The 24,033-nt window shown below is 27.7% G+C and overlaps 2 protein-coding genes across 4 annotated transcripts in view; one reads left to right on the top strand and one right to left on the bottom strand.

Moving 5' to 3' along the window:
• Syt7 (Synaptotagmin 7) overlaps positions 1-10,571 on the top strand; it is a 242,147-nt gene extending 231,576 nt beyond the window's left edge. For both annotated transcript variants that reach the window (XM_089215141.1, XM_089215145.1), the window contains exons 8-9: positions 4,228-4,440; positions 8,867-10,571. In XM_089215141.1, coding sequence (XP_089071267.1) covers positions 4,228-4,440; positions 8,867-8,970 — 317 coding nt within the window. In that variant the 3' untranslated portion in view covers positions 8,971-10,571. The remainder of the gene's footprint in view (positions 1-4,227; positions 4,441-8,866) is intronic.
• Positions 10,572-13,019: 2,448 nt separating this feature from the next.
• LOC107167911 (uncharacterized) overlaps positions 13,020-24,033 on the bottom strand; it is a 133,620-nt gene continuing 122,606 nt past the window's right edge. For both annotated transcript variants that reach the window (XM_089215137.1, XM_089215135.1), the window contains exons 12-15: positions 20,536-20,674; positions 16,184-16,291; positions 15,322-15,474; positions 13,020-13,222 (exon numbers count right to left, since the gene is read on the bottom strand). In XM_089215137.1, the coding sequence (XP_089071263.1) occupies positions 13,186-13,222; positions 15,322-15,474; positions 16,184-16,291; positions 20,536-20,674 (437 nt within the window). In that variant the 3' untranslated portion in view covers positions 13,020-13,185. The remainder of the gene's footprint in view (positions 13,223-15,321; positions 15,475-16,183; positions 16,292-20,535; positions 20,675-24,033) is intronic.

Here is a 24,033-nt window from a genome sequence, read left to right as displayed (position 1 = left end):
TCTCTGTGATATTAAAAACGAATTATCCGAGCTAGGACATTTTGTACATACTGTCACGAACATTCAAATAAAAAAAAAAGTCGACCCTAACAACAAGTTTAGTGATCGAACTATTGTAAGACTTCCATTATTCTTCGTGGATTTGGAACCACAAGCAAACAACAAAGATATTTATGATATTAAAAACTTGTGTTATCATATAATAAAAGTAGAACCCTCAAGGAAAAAAAAAGAAGTTCCATAATGCAAAAATTGTCAACTATTTGGTCACACTCAAAACTACTGTTTTAAAACGCCAAAATGTGTAAAATGTAGTGAAGGACATACTTCACTAAATTGCCCTAAGTCTAAGAAATCAAAGGCGAAATGCGCAAACTGTGGTGAAGCACATACTGCAAATTGGAAAGGATGCATCACTTATAAAAATGCAATAGAAAAAGCTCACCCTAAAAAAACTACAGCAGTACAAAGAATACAACAGAAACCTGCGAAACCAGTCACTCAAGAAGTTTCTTTTGCACAGATGGCTAGTTCTTCAAACAAAAATCAAAAGGGTCCACTGATTCAAACCCATACACAACAAAACCAAAATGTACCGTCGCTATCTGACGTTATGTCAGCATTAACAAAATTAAATGAGAGATTGGACAGGCTTGAAAATAGCCAGCCAAAAACCAAAGCGCATAAGAAAAAGAAATGAGTAGAACGCTTCGAATCATAACATGGAACGCTAATGGGCTTGTACAACGAAAACAAGAACTTGAACATCTTATGAATATCGAAAAAATTGATATAGCTTTAATTTCAGAAACCCACTTCACAACGTGGACCACTCTAAAATTACATGGCTATCGAATATATACAACAGAACATCCGAGCAATCGTGCTCATGGAGGGACTGCAGTAATAATAAAAGAAACAATTAAACATTATGAACTTGATAAACATCCTCAAGAATATTTACAGGCAACTAGTGTCCATAATGACGGCAACAATGATCTAACTATCTCTGCAATTTATTGTCCACCAAGACATAAAGTAGATGACAAAAAATTCGTTGAATTCTTCCAGATACTCGGTAGCAGATTCATTGCTGGAGGAGATTATAATGCCAAACACACATTTTGGGGATCGAGATTGATTACCACCAAAGGGCGGGAATTGTTCAAATCAGCAAATACAATTAAAGCACAATTCATTTCAACTAGAAAACCAACATATTGGCCGACTGACCCAAATAAATTACCTGATCTTATTGACTTTTACGTAATGAAAGGAATTTCATCAAATTATACGGAAGTTGAAAGACTACTAGAACTTACGTCAGATCACATTTCTGTGCTTCTCTCATTAAGCTCTGATGTGATAATGAAACAAAAAAAAATGTCTATAACAAACAAAAAATCAAATTGGGACCTATTCAGAAATACCCTCGAAGAAAAAATAATACTTTCAACTCGATTAAGAACAATAGCAGATATTAATATTGCCGTAAAAAAAATAACCTATGACATTGTTAGTGCGGCGAAAATAGCAACTCCGGTAGCTATCAATGGTAATCACCAGTTAACTTACCCACTAGAAATAAGAAAACTAGTCCAACATAAACGTCGAGCGAGACGAACATGGCATAGTACACGGAACCCAACGGATAAAACGGAATGGAACCGAGTAAGCAAAATTCTTCATGACAAAATCAAAGAAATGAAAAATGAAACATTCAAATCATACTTAAGTGGTCTCACTGCGACGGATAATACTGATTATTCATTATGGAAAGCCACAAGAATCATGAAGAAGCCCCGTGTTCAGATACCACCACTCCGCAAAGAAAACGCCGAAAACGGCACCTGGGCACGAAGCGAACAAGAAAAAGCCGAAATATACGCTCGGCATCTTGAACACGTATTTATGCCAAACACTATTGACTCTGAGCTTGTCACCTTGCAATGCCAATCTCTTAATGCAGCACGTGAAAAAATCAAATATTTCTCACCGTTGGAAATTGCAAAAGAAATAGATAACAACTTAAACCCAAAAAAATCACCAGGCTATGATGAAATTAGTCCAAAAATACTGAAAGAACTTCCAAAGAAGGCTATCATTCATCTTACACACATATACAACGCTATTTTGCCCTTGGAATACATTCCAGAACAATGGAAACGGGCACAAGTTATTATGTTGCTCAAACCAGGAAAACCACCTGAAAATGTCACATCATACCAACCGATATCACTCCTTCCAAGTTTATCTAAACTTTTAGAGAAACTTCTGTTCAAACGCCTAAAACCGATTATAGAGGAAAAAATCTTATACCAGAACATCTGTTTGGATTTCGCAACAAACATTCAACAATCGATCAAGTACATCGAGTTACTAATGTGATTAGTAAAGCTCTTGAAGAAAAAAAGTACTGCTGTGGAGTATTCCTTGACGTAGCTACTTTGGCTTTTGACAAAGTCTGGCACAAAGAACTCCTCATCAAACTGCGTGATCAGCAGCCACATACCTGGTGTGCACTTCTTGAATCATACTTGACTGACCGTCAATTTCGAGTCATACACGAAGACGCGATAACCGAATGGAAAGATATATCAGCTGGAGTACCGCAAGGTAGTGTTTTAGGACCTATCTTATATTTACTCTATACGGCTGATATACCAAACGATGATAACACAACATTAGCTATGTTTGCCGATGATACAGCAATTTTGTCAACACGTAATAGTCAGCTTACTGCAACCAATAACTTACAGAGGTCAATCGACAATATCTTTGCCTGGACAAGACGTTGGAAAATTAAGATTAATGGCGATAAATCGGTGCACGTTAACTATACGTTACGCAAAACCGAAACCATCCAAATAATATTGAATCAATCACCAATCCCACAAAAAAATTCAGCAAAATATCTTGGAATGCACCTTGACTCTCATCTAAACTGGAAACACCACGTCCGTCAGAAAAAAATTCAGATTAAAGAACAAATGCGGAAACTTTATTGGTTAGTCGGGCCTCACTCCGAGTTAACCATAGAAAACAAACGTCTACTGTATGTAGCAATTATAAAACCGATCTGGATATATGGCATTCAATTGTGGGGTTGTGCCAGTAAGTCTAACATCGATGTAATACAACGCTGTCAAAATATTGCACTTAGGACCATCACTGCAGCCTACCGGTTCGAAAGAAACAATGCAATTCACCGTGATATGATGCTGCCTACAATAGCAGACAAAATCCAAAGGTTTGCTCGCAAACACGAGACGAGGCTAGATCACCATGTCAATCCATTGGCCATTCAATTATTAGATAACTCCAAGGATATCCGACGTCTTAAGCGTCTGAAACCTTACGACTTAGTTTAAGATTTTAGATTAAGGCAGGAGACACTTCATTGGAAGTGACTCCATCAACGTGTAATAAACATATATATTTTATGTAAAGTATGTAAAATATGTGTAATTGTCAAACATATTTATAAAGACCTTTGGGTCGTTTAAATAATAAAGCCCCAGGGCATTATAAAAAAAAAAAAACATCGATGATTGTAATGGTGGTTAAAATAATTGATGTTTACTTTGAATCTACTTTATCAATTTTTCTTATCTGAAAATAATTGTTTTTGAGAGCAACAATATCATTATATCATATAATATGGCATGTTTGTATAGAAACAGTCTGTGTCTGTTCTCAATTACAGACCACACTCCATGAAGTGTTATTTTGGTATATATGGTTATGATTATTGGTAAGAAAACCAAACTTAATAAATATTATTTGTATAAATATTAGATTTTGATTGTTTCCAAAGGATGTATCATTGTACCTACTATTAGTATCTAACATAGCAATTGTGCGTAAAATGTTTACCACAAATACTAGGCCATAGGTTGTGCACCTGTACAACCACTTTATTGCTCACACATAGATTGGGTCCATTTTCAGTTAGCGTATGTTAGTCCCCTTAATCTCAGCTGAGTTGAGTCGTTGACCCAAGCAATAAGTATTTAATATTTATTATGAGCTGAAGAAATATTGCATAATATATATTTTTCACAAATATAAAATAAACATAATATCCTAGACACGAAAAATGCCTTTGGGATACCTAGACACTAATATCACATACTAATAAATATAATATTAAATCATACTTAGAATTTGAGTTTATGTTTATAATATTATGACCTCACTGATTCGAAGTTATATGATTGTTTGCAGATCCATATGTGAAAGTGTGGCTGCATGTTGGTGATAAAAAGGTGGAGAAGCGCAAGAGCATGGTTTTCAAATGCAATTTGAACCCGATTTTTGACGAGAAATTTGAGTACACGTTGCCTGTGGAACAATTGAGGGAAGCGGCTTTGGAGGTGATGGTCATGGACTTTGACAACATTGGTCGCAACGAACTCATCGGCAAGATAACAATATCATGTGAGTGTGTGCTCTAGTGTGAAATACATATCCACCGTTTAAGTGTGGAAAATAGTATAATGTTATTAGTAGGGAACGGATTTGAATGCAAATTGCATTTTTTTCTGAATGTCCGAAAACATTGGTTTCCAAGCAAAAAGTTAATTTCATACACCAAAGAATTAAAAAATGTAACTTTTATTTTGCAATTTTTGAAATTTTTAGTGCATTTTGTGGTTTTTAAGTCATTTTTTCAACATTTTTTCCACATTTATTCTAAAAAAAAAAATTAAAATACCTACCTAAATATGTATTATGTTACGAAATTACGAAATTATTGTTGACACGTGTAGACACAAAATATATACATACAAGTTACAACAGATTATTACCCACATTAGGATAAAGATAAGAAACGATAAACTATTTATCTAAAGTTAATTAATTAAGGTTGTATTGTATTAAAATATTTTTTATTAGATTTTTCATAATAATGTGTTTTTTTATAAGTTTTAAATACAAAATTTTGTTTTTATTGAATATAAACCCATTTTTAAAGTTTTTTAGGGCATTTTTTTAGTACATTTTTTGATGTTAAAGCATTTTTTTAAGGCGTAAAATCGTATTTTTTTTTAAGGCATTTTTCTTGTTTTTTAGAGCATTTAAATCCGTTCCCTAGTTATTAGAAATATCATCGTTACATTGTTATACTTCCACAACAGTTGTCTACTTTGATCTTAGAGTAATGGCGAGTACCCTAACTAAGCTTTCTTATTCATTAACGTATCATCTGCTGATATATATTTTTTAATGTGAAACGCGAAGGATAATATTCAATTTTCTAAAGATTATAGATATCGTAATTAATAGCCATTTCTTGTCATCTGTAATCTAATAAATTTAAAAAAATTACATAATTTCATTAAAATATTTTAAATTTAGAACCCTAGTTATGGTATAGTTAATTTGATATAGTTAATATTAACCCATCAACTCTCGGGAGGGGAGATTATTTTTTTCACAGTAATTATTGCATATTTTATAATATGTTTTCGCTGTTTAATTAGTATTTGTATCATGTGTTAATGAAACTGGGCACACTCTATAACTCAGTTAACAATATTACTCAGTACCCTATACGTATTTTACAATTCTGTCTGAGGGAGATTGTTGATCCAATCGTATCATGTCCCACAAGTATAATTCAAATATAATATGTATTGATGATTAAGTGGCATGGGTAATTTAATTATTCAATGAACCCTATAGTATGTAATATGTATAGTTTATAACAAATATAGGCATTGCTGGTTTCCGATATTTTAGTCGATTCACTTTTCTGGTAAATCATAATAATTTTTGGATTCCATTTTCCACTAAATCCCCGCTATTTTGTTTCCCACCACATTTTAATCTTTAACATTTATGGTCGTAGTTAATAGAACGTGCACACTGTATACCTATTACAAGTTATTTTTCTGTGGCTTGTAGAAAAACAATTAATAAATTGATTAATAAAATATAATTTTTCGAATAATTATTTTTATATTCTTGTTAGATCAATTTTAAAGTTTTTTTTCCGTATGTTTGAAATCCTATAAGAAATAATTTTAGCAGATAAACTTGAAAAATATATCGTTCTTTGAGAATAATGACATTTGGAAAGCTAAAGAACTTGGTTTAGAACCATTAACTTAAAGTCGTTTATTTCATGATGTAGCTCTTACTTTTAAATTAATTGCTCGGCTATTGACTTGCATTGAGTTTAAGAAAAATAAAAAATAATAATTCTGAAGTACCATTTTTCAAATGCAGAAATAATCCTTCCATTATATTTGGTCAATGCTCTAATAACTTAATTCCGGAGTATTGATTTATAGAAAACTAGCTGATCTCCATGAACTTTGTTTCCCGTTAAAAATACCAACTCTATATGATTCAAAATGTTTATCTAATTCGTCGTTTTAGCCGACTAGTCATGATCGAAATTTCGTGTGACAAATTTTAGTGAATTTACCTATTTTAGCCTCCATTAAAGATTTTTAACACTGTCGTTTAAAATACAGAATTAAAAGTATATTCAATCATATTATTTTAACACATTTTTAGCTTTTTTAATGTAATACAATGTTTAAAATTAGTAACTTATAACAAATTGCTAATGTCTTGTTCTTCCATACTAACTTTTTTTAACCAATAGCAACACTATCATAAATAAAAATATATGTATGTGTATTATTATATTTATTATTTTATAAAAACCTCAAATTTTCAATAAAAATTTAAGGGCCACTTACCAAGATAAAAAGTGGCCTATAGTTTCATGGGATTGTATAGCTTTCTGAGGGTAAACAATTTTAAAACCAGTTAATTAGTTACATAGATTTAACTGATCAAACGAACAATTTTTCTTCTTTATATAACCTTTTTAACCCCTATAGGGAACGAATTTTGAAAAATCCTGTCTTAAGGAGTTTTTGCATTATAAAATGAACTTACTGACACAATTTCATTATCATATCTTCAGTGGTTCCGGTTATGTGGTTTTTTTCATTTTTAACCCTTTAACCCCGTAGAGCTCGAATTTCAAACAATCTTTTCATAGTAGGTAACAACATGAAACAAAATTACCGTCAAAATGTCATACTCATAGCTTCAGCGATTCCGGCTAGGCGATGATGAATCACCCAGGACAAGTCATTTTATATGTACAGATTCTAATGGTTGATAAAATTTTTGATTCTGTTTGATTTACTTTCCAAATTCAAAAATATTTAATGAATATTTCTTAAATTGATTTAAGTATTATTATATATTATATATATATATATATATTTTTTTTTTTGTATAAATAGTGTTTTACATATTATTTTAATGTTATTTATACTCATTACCTCTTTAAGAAGTTAAATCTTAATACACAATAAAATAATATTTATATATATAAAAAAAAAAATTAATTATTATGAATTCCGTTGCACTTGATCTTAACTTAACTAACACAAATAAGTAAACTAAATACAAAACTTATATACAGTAAATAAATATAGTATAAGTAGATGATGGAAAAAATATTTGGCATTAAGATAATAGGACTTCAACTGAAAAATAAGTTGTTAATAATTTTTTGTCTCCGTAAGTCATCTTATCAAATTGTTGCTGGGGAAAGAGAAAGATTTTCATTTATATAATGATTGAAATTTAAATAAGAATCAAAAATACATGACAATTATTAGAGTGAATATTATGAAAACAATATTTCTCAATGAAATATTTTGAATTTCTTAATTTACGTTAGAAGTTCAAACAACGCATTTATATAATCGTATAGCCATTTAAAACTTGGCCAGGAAACCCTAAAAAAAAATAATGAAAAACATCGACAAATTCAAAATAAAAGTTTCTCTTTTGAAGTACCTATCTGTTTGTTTCATGAAACGAATAATGCACTAGGAAATCCCCATTGTTCTCCAGAACCCAATAAAAATACAATTTGTATTGAAATTCTTGTGCTAGCTGTGCATTACATTGTGATAAATTTTTCACAAATAAACGGCAGAAAACTATTAAACTAATAAGTTCTATTTAGATAACTATAAATCATAATACCGAGTTCAGTGTACTGATTTAATCACTGTTTACGCATAATATTTTTTATATCAAATCTTTATTTTCATGTGCATTATGTCTGTCATTTCGAAAGTACAATAATATTTTTATTTACACAATAGAATTAGGAATTTGAGCCGATGAAGGGAGAATAATTTAACGCACCTTCAAATCGACCGTCTCAAATTTTAATTTTTAATTTGTATTTCATATGTGCATCTGCTATTGTGGACAGTAAATGGCCACATCACTCGTGTCATTAGTCATCTGCACGAAGACTGGTTTTCCTGGCACTAAAATTTTCAAAACTCTTCACCATTTGTTCAAAATTGATAATTACTATAGTTCTAACCAATTTTTACGAAATAATTTCCCTTTATGTACGTTTTACTAGTTGTATCCAGATTAAATCTTTCTCTTTTTTCTAAACACTAATTGTTTCATTATTTAAACCACTATGTGCTAATCATTTTATAAAATATATCAAACAATTTCCTTTTGCGAGTGAAACCTCGTCTGTTATGTAATCGAAACCTATAAGCACACACAATCGATATTATCAACTTTAGATTTTCGTAAAATAAATCATAATCCAGCCTTGTAGTAAACTAGGTAATTAACTTTGTTCACATTTAACACATATAATTTTTTTTCATCGGAACTCAGTTTAGATATATATTGGGAAGGTCCTAAAAAAGGCTAACACATTCGTTGAACTTCTAGTATAGTTATTTATACCAATGACTCCTCCCTCCATCTAACCCACTACAATAACAAACTACCCAATTGCATGTTGCTCGTCATATTATAATGGGTACGTATGATATATTTTTGTCAGCCAACAAAAACGCGACTGGACAGCTAGAGGCCCAGCACTGGAAGGACATGTTAAGCAAACCGAAACAGAGCGTGGAATATTGGCACCGATTGAAACCTGAATAATTTAAATATTATCGATATTATTGACCTTATTGTTATTATTATTATTATTTTTATTATTATTATTATTATTATTATTATTATTATTATTATTATTATTATTATTATTATTGTTATTATTATTATTATTATTATTATTATTATTATTATTATAATTATTATTATTATTATTATTATTATTATAACTATATATTATTATTATAATAAGGTGAGAGTGTGTTATGAAGTTTGCATTCAATTTTATTCGTTTATTTTTTTGTTTTCTAAAATAATATTATATTATACCGTATGAATAATGGAACAAAAAATAATAATACATAATATTTATTACAACAATATTTTTCTGCATTTGATAAAATTACATTATATATGAATTATATAACAATATTATTAAAAAATATTTAAAAGCTAGATAAGGAAAATTATATTATATTATTTTTGTTTTCAATGAATATTAATATTAATAACGAACATAATATATAATATAGCGTTATTATTAATTTTTAAGTGTGAAAAAAAACATATAACAATACAAAACAAAAATAAAAATAAAAGCGACAATGTACGATGATGCATAACTAGTACCGTTGTTGAATATTGTCGCTAAACAACGAAGTTAGATGAACATTTTTGAAGCACCAAAAATGTAGTTTAGATAAATGATAATAATCGGTGAGTTATTTATTAATTATTATGATTTTACACTACCGGTTTATATATCTGCATAACATATATGTGTCTGCAAATGTTTATGAATATATTATATAATAATAAAATGGGTGATTGTTCTTTTAGCAGTGAACACTCATCATTATTTTGTAAAGTTTAACTTAAAAAAAAATTGGTAATTATGTCATTTTTATTGGTTAAAAACCCTATGTTTTTGGGAAAAAATATATAATATTTTGCTTAATATTTTTATCGTTATCGTTGTGAAAGTGTTTCACTTTTTTAATGATAATATACATTTACAGTTTCATATTATTTCAATTCAGAAAATTTTGACGAGAATTTTGATAAATGAAATCTGAGTATATACCAGAAAAATATTTTTCTTTGAAATGTGAAATCAAAATGTTTACGACATAATATGGTGAAAAAAATTATTTATTTATATTACAAACACATTTTTGTTACAGTAGATTAAAATAAAGTAAAAAAAAAATCATTTTCAAGACATTAATAAATTTTGTTTTGACGAGTGTTGACCGTGAAAATAATCACCCAGCATAAACTATATAACTATGTGTGTTTGAAAAAGTGCGTGTGTTTACGTGTTTATGTATAAGTGTGTGTTTGTATATTACTGTAGTATTGATTTTTATTTTAACCTTAGTATTTTTAATACATTATACATTATTATTATAATTATTATTGTTATTATTAACTATTTTCATTATAATATTATTTTTATTATTATTATTATTATTATTTTTATTTTTATTATGATTAATATTATACCTATTATTATAAATTAACATTATTCTCATCAGTCTTGTATACACGATTGATGTTTTATGACCACATGCATAAATGTCGCCTGCCAATAACAATACGTGATATATAGACTCAAAAAAAAAAAAAAATGTTTGGATTGTTCATTATTTATGTTTTGTTTCTTTATTTCATTATTATTTACATACACGCCCGGGGCACAAAACAATTACCTACTATATATTATACGATATAACCTAGCTACCTTTTCCTACCTTATAATATTTTAATAATACCTATAATACCTATAATACCTATAATACAGTTCATAAGACAGTATTGTTAGCTCTGCGTCTCCGTCAACAACTATCTTTTTTATCTACGCCCCGGCGTGTCACTTTTGTTACTCCTAAATAATTTAGTTAGGTGTCACCTAACTATTTTAATCATACTGCAACAGCACGTATCTCAATACATTTTAAGATATAAGATTAATATCACTATTGATAGTAAAAGTGTTTCCGAAAATGTTTTGTACAATATATATATATATATTAACAGATTTTTTTTACCACTTAAGGAGTGTCCTGTGGCGATACAAACTTTTGTTTTTCTGATGAGAACATTTTTACCGAAAATTATTTAACGGATAATTTTTTAAGAATTTTGATATATTGAAATCAAAATTCTGATGATTAGTTTTTGAGTTATTTAACTTTATGTTCTAAGCATAAAAGGTCAATGGTTTAAGTTTATATGGTATGTGATGTATGGTGGATTTGAAAATATTTGTCATTAAGATTAATCTATCAATATAAATAATTTTTAAAAATGACCTAAGTATCATAAACACTAGTACTGGTATTTGTATTTTATACTTTTGTAAAATGATTTTAAGGACTATCATCCTTAGTAAAAATATTTTGATAATTAAGAAACTACTCGTTTGAATTGTTATTTAAAACAAAAATGTGTATCACTACAGGACACTCATTAAGTGGTACAAAAAAATTTCAAGAATTTGGAAATATGATCTTTGAGTATATTAAAAGATTTCAAACATCAGATTTTGGATAATTCCATTCTTAAAGAAAAAAAGGGGGTGAGCATGCTTCGGGAATCACCTATATATATATATATATTTATTTATTTATTATATTTGTGGTTACAAAGCCTTGTATCGACATATTTCAACCATATACTTATAAGTTATAATCCACGATTTAAGATATACAGGTAACAGGTTGTACATAATTAGGATATTATGATAAAGTGACCAAAAAACTAAGTTGTTTATAGTGCTGAAAATTAAATTGAGCACTCCTTGTGAGAAAAAAAAATTATAATCACAATTCAAATTTTAGAATATACCAATATATTATCTTGAATGATGATGTATCATACCATGATATACGCAGAGGGCGGGGTGCTGGCATATTTTTCCACAGCTGATTTTATGAGACGATTTTATAAACAAACTCAAATCATTATGGTATGGGACATGGGTCGATGTGCAATCTATATATTTGAAACTCATGGACTGGAAAGAGAGAGAGTGAGTGAGAAGTCAAACAACTACATAAAAAGTGTTTGATAAAAGAGACAAATAAATAAAATACAGTGTTATTATGGCCAAATAAAAAATTGAGTTACAATCAAATCTCGTCGACTACTATATTGTTTTTAAGACGTGATAAATTTTGGTTATTGACTCTTATACATAATAATATGGTAAAGTTTGAAATTTAAAAAAAGTTAATGATAAAAAAAAATTAAGTTTTCTCCATGATTCACTACTTTATATTCTTTCTCTCGTTATGTTGGTGAAATTGAATGCAATGTCCATAACATAAAGGTATATGATTTTAACTATTATATCAAATAAAATAAATGGTTTTTAATTTCTATACCCACTAATAAAAATAATTGTCATGCATTACCTAAATGGTACCTATCAAAATTTAAATTTTTTAGTTAAATGTAAGAAAACAATTATTTTAAAGATCAAACATTTTAAAATCAATGCATAATAATTTATTAAAACAGCCTTTCCCAAAAATATTATTATTTCATAACTAAACGTAATTATCTCATATTTTAAAACCTTTAATTGAAACTAAAATATTTATTTTTAAAATTAATTTTATTAGCACAAATTTTAATAAAACTGCATAATATTTTAAAAGCATTACCAGTATTGAACTTTGCAAGGATAAAATATCACTTAAATTCTATATTTTGATCATCTTAAAAATGTAAGAGTTTAAAAGTTTAAAAAATCGAGATACGATCTGTTGTAATATAAGCGAAATAAACCTTACTAGTAATTGGCACTACAGTTATAATATTATAAACATTATTAGTATCATTATTTAGAATCGATATTACATCGTCGATATCGTCAGAAGACTGAATGATTTTTCGTTACCGAGGTAGGTGGTTTAAATGTGCATCGGATAAAATATTATTATTATTATTATTATTATTCATCACTATAATATTATGAGCGTTGGAATCAAATACCCGATTTTTATATATTTTCACTCCAATCCCTTTTTAACGATAGTGTTTCTATAATATTATAATAATACGATGGTCGGTGTACACAAACATAATAATGTTATCTTAAAGATACAATATAATATGATTTTATAGCTTTATGATAATAATACATTACATTATATTATATTATTATTAAATTATTAGCGGGTGGGGGTGGAGAAAGTGTCCGTGGACGTCAACGGACGACGTGAGGTACGTCCGACGCGGCCGACTGCCTCGTCACTATGCCGATATCGATGGCAATACCGTTAAATTATTCCTGAAAAAAAATAATAAATAAATAAAATATAAACAAAAGTTGAATATCCCCGAGTGATCGGTCATAGATATGATGTGAACCTGGTGAGTATTATATTATAGTGATATTTTGCATGCATTACGATTAATGGGATGAAAAGCATAATGAAATATTTTGTATCCATAAATTTATTCATCCACTGTTCAATTTATCAAAAAAATAAATAAATAAATAAAACAAAAAATATTTACAATATATAAATATATATATTTTTAAATAATCATAAAAAAATTTTATTTCATTGTTAATTTGAATAGGCGTGACTATTATATTTTAATTCTAACATTGAAATTATGCAAATACAAATAAGATAGAATATACTATTACTATCTATTACCATCGAATTAGTTAGTATTTCAATATATATATATTATATTATGTGATTTTGATAAATTTGAAGGAAAATATACATTATTTTAAACTAAAATTAATTTAATTTGACGAAAAATCTAATAGCTTTGAGTGTGCAAAGAATATTTATTTTATTATATAGGTATATTTTTTCCTTTTAGCGATATTCAGTTGTATTATTGGTCTACCGTAAGACTTTCAGGACTTAATTCATTACATTTTCTAGCAGTGAATGTTGTTAGTTTAGAAATAAATAAAAATAACTCGAATGTAATCAATTGAATTGAGTATCTACTTTGTTTAATTCATGAAATTCTTTGGGAAATAAATATATATATGTTGATGAAAAAAAAATATAGAACGAAACAACCAAACCACAAACTATTCCAACTTTACTGTACTAACTGTATATTATGATAATAGTGATAATACTTTAATATTACATGTTACTTATAATAGACTAGGATCCTTATTTTGATTTAATTTAGTTACATTATAAATTACAATAAAATGTATATAATTCAATTGTTATTTGTTGCACATAACACCGTGCAATAGTAAATTAGAATGTAATAAAATTGTAAAAACCACACATTTTTTTCAAAACATATGTCAAATAATGTGTTCCAAATATGATTATATGGGCATTATCAAAAATAAATACTAATAGATAAATATTTCGATCTCTAGTCATAGTAATATATTAATATCTTAGGCGTTTAAGCAAACTTTCCCTCACTAGGTGAGACCTTGAGTCATGAACATGTTTTTCAAATGTGATAAAATATTATAGCATAAAGGAAGTCTACATAGTTGGCTCCCACACTCAATGCTACACCCTCAAAACATACGTCGATATTTTTTTACAAATTCACTAAATTTTATTACGTTATTTAAATTTGATACTTTTTGGTTGTTGTTTAATTTTAGAAACAAAAATACTAGTGATATATTGACGTAGTATGAAATATCGAAATAGGTATCGACATTTCACTAACTTATTGATATTTTTTAGTTTTATTTTATCTGTTTTTTCCAGAAACATATAAAGTAGAAAGTTTTCTAGCGCCAGCACTTAGTCGAAAACCTCCAGCAGTGGCTGGTTCACTGGTGTACATCATGGCATAAACATCCTTATTATGTTTTCGGACTAGTTCCCCTGACCCAATAATACATAGCAAAATATTAACGGATGTTTTGAGGTTAAAGTATCAAATGGAGCTGTTGCCAACATAATGGACGTTCCTATTTTATTAAAGTCATTCCCTATTTACACGTTTATCATACTACTGATAAAATATAGTAACAAATGACGATGGGACCATCATCATTGAGTGTGATGAAAAGAGCGTATCATGCGTTTTTGTCAGAGACGCTCAGTCAAAAGATATAATTTGTGAAGACCTGACATTATTAATGTCAAAAAGTTCTATATTACATAAATATGATAAGACAAAAGGAAGGTCATTGATTTTTCACTTTTTCACACTGTGGTTTGATAAAATGGTTAAGTGCCAAGGCTCACGCACAGAAGAAACACAAACAATGCAGTCTTTTCAGAATTATAATTCTCATCGATCATCTCCGTCACATCACGCACACGCATGTGTACGTATATCATGGTTGGCGTGGATTGTCATACCAACTGCCATTGCAACTTAACAGTAAGTAGGTACCTATTAGAATAATATAATATTAAATATACTCACAGGTCAATATTATGAATTTTTGAATTGGTGCACACCACCGACACTTTTACGTGACATTCCTTATGGCATTTGATCAGACAGTCCCTGCACTCGTACCCTTGTTTTCCGATACGCCGCGGGAAGTACTTAGCGCACACCAAGCAATTGAGGCGGCTGTGGCACGGACGTCGTTCGTCAACAAATTTTGCAACGTAAAAAAATCAAATTAATTTACAATAATATATTATTGTTTAAACATTTTCTATCCTAATAACATCGTTTTTCTATCTAACCATCATAATACACGTTTCATTCAATTATTGGCAAAGTTTACGATATGAAACTCTGAGGTCTTAAGGACAAGGAAATTATATGTCACTAATCCGTATGACAAATTGTTATCGCCATTCTCTGTATTTCACAGAACAGAACGGGAGTAGCAAGACAGATATCTTGTTGATATGTTAGGTGAAACGCATTGTTTTGGTTGTGTATATCTAACTAATTTGGACCGTTGGACGAATCCATGCTAAATTTTCAACGGTTTAACTGACATCAAAAGTTAAATTTTTGAAAATGATTCGATAAAAATAAAAATATTTTCAATAATGTGAATCCTTTTCGATAAAATCATATAAAACATTAAAAAATAAAATGAATTTTTTTATGAACACTAGTACATTGAATCGTGTTTGAAACTCAAGTAAGCTTTTAAACAAAATCTCTGCCATCATTTAGTGTACGATCAAACACAGAAGGGAAATAACAGTACATTATAGTCGTTGTCAATTGGGATTATGTTGGTGTTATTGTCTCAGAGCCAAGATTTATTGATGTACACTTATGTAAATATACGTATTATAGTATATAGTCCTAAACGTACCTGGACAAATGCCTTGCAACAAAAGTATGATCATTGTATATGTGCAGCTTAACTCCAGCCCTTTTCCATTTGCTTTTATTGGCCTGAGTGAACGGAATCAAATAATGCCTGTAACGGTTACAAAAAAAAAAAAAAAAAGATTGAATAATATTTTACTTTTCAAATATGGATTTAATATAAAAATATATTTATTTTTTTGAAAAAAAAAAAGTTTTTACCTAAGTTTATAATAATTTATAATAACAATGGAAAACTCGTGTAATTTGAGACATTAAAATTTGTTGGATAAAAAATGGACAATTCTACATAACGTATTTATAAATAGCTATTTTTACGAATTTGGGGTACTTAAAAAGCGTTAATACAATCTTTCAAAACTAAAACAATCACCTTATTATTGAAAAATTACACTAATAAATTACATCAACAATATTATTTTTGTTTCTTTCTTAAATATAGACGTGTTATCGAAATATTGCTTTTTGACTTTTTTTTATCATTACATATTCCTCATTAAATTACTGTTTTCGTCGTTTATATAAAAATAAAATAATATTATATATATATATATATATACAAATAATCGCTTTAATAATACGTACAATAGTAAACACAACTTAAGTATTTAACACAAGTAAACTAGTCGACTGCATTAGTACATTATTATATTAAAACGCTTTCAATACTCGTTTAATGGATAATATAAATTGTAACTGTGAATAATTACCAATAAGTGGCCCATCAAAATCAACAGATAACAAATTTATAAAATTATAAACTTCGAAATAATAAAGGTCCAGAAAAAGTACTAAAATCTAAAAAATAGCAAAATATGCTAAATTAAATTTTTAATCTCAGATCTCTGAACCACGAGACAAATTTAAGCTTACCCTACCATTACTCAAGAATAAGAACATATAAGGAAATATATATTAAATTATTAAGATGCAAAAAAATCCCAGTTTTGATTGTGACTTATAGAAAAATAATATTGTACACATATCGACTATTATTGTATTTCAAATTTTAATTATTTTGAACTAAATTTTAAATTGATTATAATTAGTTTATTCATTAATATTTTATGAACAAACATTTTTTTAAAACGATTATTATTTTGCTATAAATTACCGATTTCAATTTTTCGAAATCTATTTCAATAACTGTAATAAAAAGTATTGACTTTTCGATTAATTTTTAATTTTTATTTTTATTTTGCACTGGAACAGTACAATCATTTTCAATCTCTAGGTAAAACAATATTACTATTAAGCAACGATGATAATTATGAAAAGTTTAAGTGCGATTTCACATAGAAGATTCCAAGCGGCTCAGCATTCACATTTAGCGCATTGTATCCTTTTTTTTGTATAAATGTTTATAATATACACACACGTTTATAAAATATTGTATAAACACAGATATGTTCACAACACTAGACTTTTCATTAAGCAATTTTTTTTTCTGCCATACTTGTATTATAATTATAATAATAATTATTATTATAAATTTATTCTCAGTCTGCAAAAAATATAATACATGATAATAATAATAATATATTCGTAGAAAAAAAACATTAAAAAATAAATAAAATGGTTTATGTTTGCATATATTTTTAGCGCCGTCGTTGTTATCTTAATTCAGCATGTGACGGAACCGAAACGATTAGCAAGTCGTCACACATTCTGCGTCGGAAAAAAACAAAAGATTATTATTGCTCGTGCGTAAAGTCATGTTTTATTGTTTAATTGGGTCGGATGCAGTTTGCGAATGTAGTTATACGGGCACCTGCACTAATATTTTTTTTTTATCACTTCAACACCCCTTCTTAAAACTAACCCAAGGCAAATCATTGTCGGCGTTCCTCCAATGGCTTTGTTACCATGGAGTAGTATGTCAGCATGACGATACACATCGTGGATAGTACGAAATGTGTATTAAACACTATAAAATAATCTAACACAGTATTGTTTAATGGTGTGAAGGTATTGTACACACAGTCTGTAGTTGAAGGCGACGGCCGCGATAACTCAATGACAAAGATGAAGGGATTAATTATAAGAGAAATGGTGTCGATGCCTTGTCTATTTTTTCCTTCTATCCAATGCTCTCTTGTTTTAGACCTCCTTGATTCAGTTAAATATATAATAATTAATCTTACATTTTTTTTTCTTACATTTATATTACAAATTATAAATGTCTGCTATAAATGGGTTCATATTTGTTGAATCAGAATTTTGTATTACCTATCACTGTTATAAGACGTGCATAACTTATAGGTGTTACAAAAAATATCACGTATTTGAAAAAAATAACTTTAAGTAAATTCTAAAATGTTGAAAAATGCCCAATGTTTATAGGTATTCTTATGAATTGTTATAATTCCTTATATAATTTTATTTAGTGTAAACATTTTTCAAATGTTAAACTTGTATTCTCTTAATTTATCTAATACTCTCTAAATGTATATTGTGCAATAATATCAAAACGTTATTCAAAAATATGCAAAATAAAAATTTTAAATATATATAACCTATTCGTGTTATGAAATATATTTATCTTTCAATTTCGTTTTTATTATTTCTATTATTATTATGTTTATTATTTTTATCATTTTTATAATATTTGTTGTAAAAATTTTATGCAGATGAAATGCGCTAGCACGGCACTTCGAATAGGCAATTTAGCTACACCTGTGTCGACATTGACGACGATCAAGGGACCGTTTAAAATAGACAATTATAGAATACAGCATCATAATAAACGAAGATCACAAAATCATACATGATGTGTATTTAATTTTTAAAAGTACAAACAATTTTGAAAAAAATAAATACATTTTTGTTATATTGTTGCCGATATAATAAGTATAGGAATTTATACAAATCCCCAATAAATTTGCGTTATTATTACAGTATATCGAATTAATTTTCATTAAAATAGGTTTTTAATATAAGTCAACTTACACGAGACGTTCGACACCACATCGTTATAAATGATACGTTTAAATTCCATTATAACCTATGTTGTTAAAGGGGCTTTGATTGTTTTTTTTAGTTTACTCTTTGTTTGGACTTGCTCTCTTCGATCTGACCTATATAAACTAATAATATAACACATTCTTTAATGTTTTGCGTCGATTTTTATAACAAAACGAGTGTGCATAATATTAGTTTTAAAGTTTCATAAAATATTTTATGTATATGAAACATTAAAAAAAAAAAATACTGTTTATTGTATGATACCCGAATAAATAAATTGTCAACATTAAATATAGAAGTTACTTTATACATCTTTAAAAAATAAATACTAACTTAACTACATAATCTCATAAATTCATTGAACAACTCACTAGATCCTCAAAACATATTTAAAAAAGAGCATTAATATAGTGTAGTATGGTTCTATATACTTATTTTTTTGATATTCATTACATAATACAGTTTGATAACGATAATTATTAATATTGCTAGTTAATAAGTTCAAATTGTTTTTGGATTTCTAATGCTCATTAATACAGATTTATTTATAGAGAATCCACTTGGTAGCAATAATCGTAATAATATATAATTCCTGAACAAAGCCTATCAACGTTGATGAATTATGCATCATTAATATTGTCTATGTGTGAATAATTTCTCATCAAAATTAATCATTTTAGAGTGATATTTATAAAAAAAAATTAAGATATCTATTTTGGGATTAAAAAAATAATTTTAACCATAGGAGCTAACTTGTATTTTTTCAAAATATAATATTTAGTTACTTTATTAATTATTATATTATCTTGTAGACTGTTAAGCATTACACAAGAAAATAAATAACCAGATAACTCTAAGTACGTTATATTTCCTTTACGAATTGTTGGCTTCGTTTCGTTCAAATAAAGGTGCTATACTCATAATTGGGTTTTTTCATCAAATAAATATCATCTAAATCAAATTTCCTATTAGAAAAGATTATTTTCTTGTAGCCTGTATTATTCACTGAGTTAACAATATTTGATGCAGTAAAAAAGACTATTTGGTTATTAAGAGTTTACCATTTATCAAATTTTGTTTTGAGAAAGATCCGTTTCGATTTCTTAAAATCGGCAGTATATGCTATAGAATGAAGATTTCTCGCGTATTCAGTAACATAGTTGATGTTTATTTTACGAAATCATAAACTTTTTGGCTGAATATGAGATTTCAGAAAATATTGATTTAATATTAGAGCTTGTTTAGAACAATGTATATTATTATAATGAAATGTAAGCACTGTGATTGTGGTACAAACAATTACAATAATGATTAATGATAGGTGAATGAAAAACACACATATACCCACCCGTTGTTTAAAGTTAAACTCACTTTTTCAAATTGTTTTCCGTCGTCTCCAACACCAGCGTCGACGCTTCATTCAGATAGGTTCCCGTTGAAGTACCGCTGGCTCCTGACATTTCGCTCAGGCTTGACCGCGCCGACCCGGCCCGAGGTGGTGCCAGTAAATCTAAAAACCAAAGAGTAGGTTTAATATTGAGAATAAAAATGAAATTGATGTCAAAAGGTATAATATACTATACGACCCAGTTTCGATAACTCGATTTTTTTTCTTGTCCCTTAAAGTGTTTAAAATACATATTATGTATAACTCGATTAATTTAAAAGCCAGATTTATGTTTATCCTTCATGAGAATAATAGAGTTACTGAAAATTGATTACATTTTAAAAATATGTAAGTATTAAAATTTTTAAGCTACGGTATGTAAGCAACAACTAGACCACCGATGATTTCTAACTGACTAACCAACATAAGCAAACGAATCGAAAATGTTGGGTTCGTATTTTTCTTGTTACCTATACATAGTTTTTATGGAGTATGATTAAATATTATTAGATAAATTCAAACTTCAAAGGTGGGAGTATACTTCCTTCAATACTCATAAAAGTAAATTGTTTAAAACATAAAAATAAAAATGTTCTAGAATTCTAGATCAATAAATAACAAAAGCTCAAGAGATAGGTCTGTAAAAGAACAGAAAATAAGCGAAAAGAAAAAAATATCCTTAAATTAAATCACTAAGATAATAATTACAGTAAAGGCTGATGTCTCAAATAATGTTGTGTTTCCTGGTAAAATAATATTACATTATATAGATAGGTGTACATATATAAACTCTTTACGTGATACACATATTAATAAAAAAAAAGTAAATAACATTTTTTTTTAACTGAATTAAGTCAATGTTTTACTTTTTATTCTAATATTATTTTTAAGTTTAACGAGATGAATTAATTATAAACTATTAACTATTAACTTCTAACTTAACGATTTTATATTCAGTATTTGTTTAATTTAACTTGGAGTTATTATTTTTATGAACTTAAACATAAGTCACACTATTAAAGTATAAAGTAAAATAAATAGCAAATGGTTCTCTGACAATATTATTGTTTAAACATCTTTTATATTCAAATCATACAACGCGATTAGTGACCAAACATAGATCCAATATTATATGGATAAGAGTAATAACTAATAATGAATCTATAATAATAATAATTGACAGCAGGTTGGTCGTTCGATTGCGCTACTCACAAACTTCGTCACTACGCTCTATACACACACACATATATAATCAATAATCATATATGAAATATGATTGGAAAATAAGAATAACCATCGGTATCAATAAATCATAAAATAATATACTAGGCTCTAACCCGTTAACCCGTAAAGCATTAAAAAAATTTAGTCGTCCGTTGAGAAAAAAGTTTGGAGAAAACTTAGTAATCCTTGTTATTGTATTGTGACGTATATCATCAGCTGTTGGTATTTATGTATATTATTCAATACATTTTGTATCAATCATAGAAATTATAACTAAAAATGAACTACACAAGGATAACGAATAACCAAAGTGTATGACCTCGCTATTTTTGTGTAAAGTTTTATTATTTTGTATTCTCGAATATTGTGAAATGAGATGTATTCTTAATATTCGTATTGGCCATTTGTTTCTTGTGCGTGTAATTAAAATTCGGCTTTAGAAAAAAAAAATTGTTCTCAGCCTAAAAACATGTCTATGTTGATGAAATGTCTTTTTTTATATCGAATACAATTAGAATATATCAAGAAAAATAACAATATTATGATGCAAGAGAACATTTTAAAAGTTTTTCTATTGGGTCAAATAAGAATAAATAATTAACATACAATTCATACATGAACTTCGTTAAGGTGTAATAAATTAACGAAATATAATTAAGCTGCATGTATGATGTACCATTTACACTTACTTAATTCAAAGCATTGATTAAGTAACTCGTAAACATTAATACATAGTCATTCATTATTGAGTGTTATTAATAATTATTTCTAATTAACTATATTCGAATACGTTTAAAATAAAATAAAATATTTTTTTAAATTGCATTACAATATTTTTATAATGAAATTTTCAACTTTGAAATATTTTAATTAAAAATTTCAAGTAAAATATTTAAAATTCACAATTATAATTATTACAATCGAATTTCCAATTTATATTAAATTCATATATTTTCCAAACATACCACATATGTTCACCAATCACAAAACAGCTGCGCACGATGTTGTATGAGATGATGAGTTGTACAAACATATTGTACTTAACGTAATACAATTACATAACAATAATATACAATTGTTAAGTATGAGCAATTAATAATTATACAATTAAAAGTTTATAAGACTATTTGGTAATAAAAAAAAAATATTCTAGATTTAAAAATTCTACAAAACTCATTGAAAACCTACTAAAAACTTAAAATCAGATTAAGATTGTATAAATATATTTTAATTTTAAACTAAAAATAAACTGCTGTCATCATAAATTAAGAATATTTGTGGAATTCCGTGTAATTATGTCAATGTATTTATATTTTTAAAATTTAAAATGATAACAATATTATTTTTTCGGTTTTAATATTATCATTAAAAATAGATAATTGTATTTCAGTATGTTTATTAAGCTTATTAGTCTAAAACCCAAATGGTAAAACATAAAACTTGTTTAATATAGACTGTTTAATGTAGGTATAAGTAATAAATATTATCAATCGACATCATTATCGTGCAGATAGTAGGTATTCATGATATCGCCCTGGGTCGGGAAACAACTTTTAAGGAACGTGTCACCAGTCCATTCTCAACGATGCGTCGGAAGCATTGCCGATCGTTGCGCGTCGTATAGTAACACTTAAATAATTACAACAGTTATATTGTGTTAATTCAATATTTTTTTACTAACAATAAATTATTAAATTATTCATTATACAGTCCACTAGTTTTTCATCTTTTTATCATTCAAATTATAAACTGAGCCAAAACATAGACTAACAATAATGATTATGGTTTTCTAATTTGTATAGCATCAAAAATAATTTACACTCTCCCACTGTTTACCATAAAAAATATTATTAGGTAATATTTAAAATTTATATATTTATATTAAGAAATATTAATGTAGCAAACATTGCAACAATCTTAATTAGTATTGATACAATAGTTACTGAATTGTTCAACATTTTACTAACAAAAACATTAGGTATTGAAAATCGAATGCACATGCAGATATACAAAACCTAGAGAATTGTATTGTCAATTAGATAATTATTATTTGTATATTAATGAGAGCTTAAGCTAGAAGTTCTATAATAATTCTTATCGTCGTCTATAAAAGTGAGACCTACGTTATTTAAGGTAACATGAAAAAAAAGTCATATGTATTTATTATTACCTTATAGGTAATAGTTTTATAACAAAATAAAATTCCCTGGTCATTGATTCTGACATTCTGTTATGTGTTAATGACGTTTTCAATGTTG

Source organism: Diuraphis noxia, unplaced genomic scaffold (genome assembly GCF_037042655.1).
Source record: "Diuraphis noxia isolate RWA-SAM2 unplaced genomic scaffold, SU_Dnox_SAM2 contig0001, whole genome shotgun sequence".
NCBI classification, from domain to species: domain Eukaryota; kingdom Metazoa; phylum Arthropoda; class Insecta; order Hemiptera; family Aphididae; genus Diuraphis; species Diuraphis noxia.
This window is presented reverse-complemented; position numbering and strand designations above follow the sequence as displayed.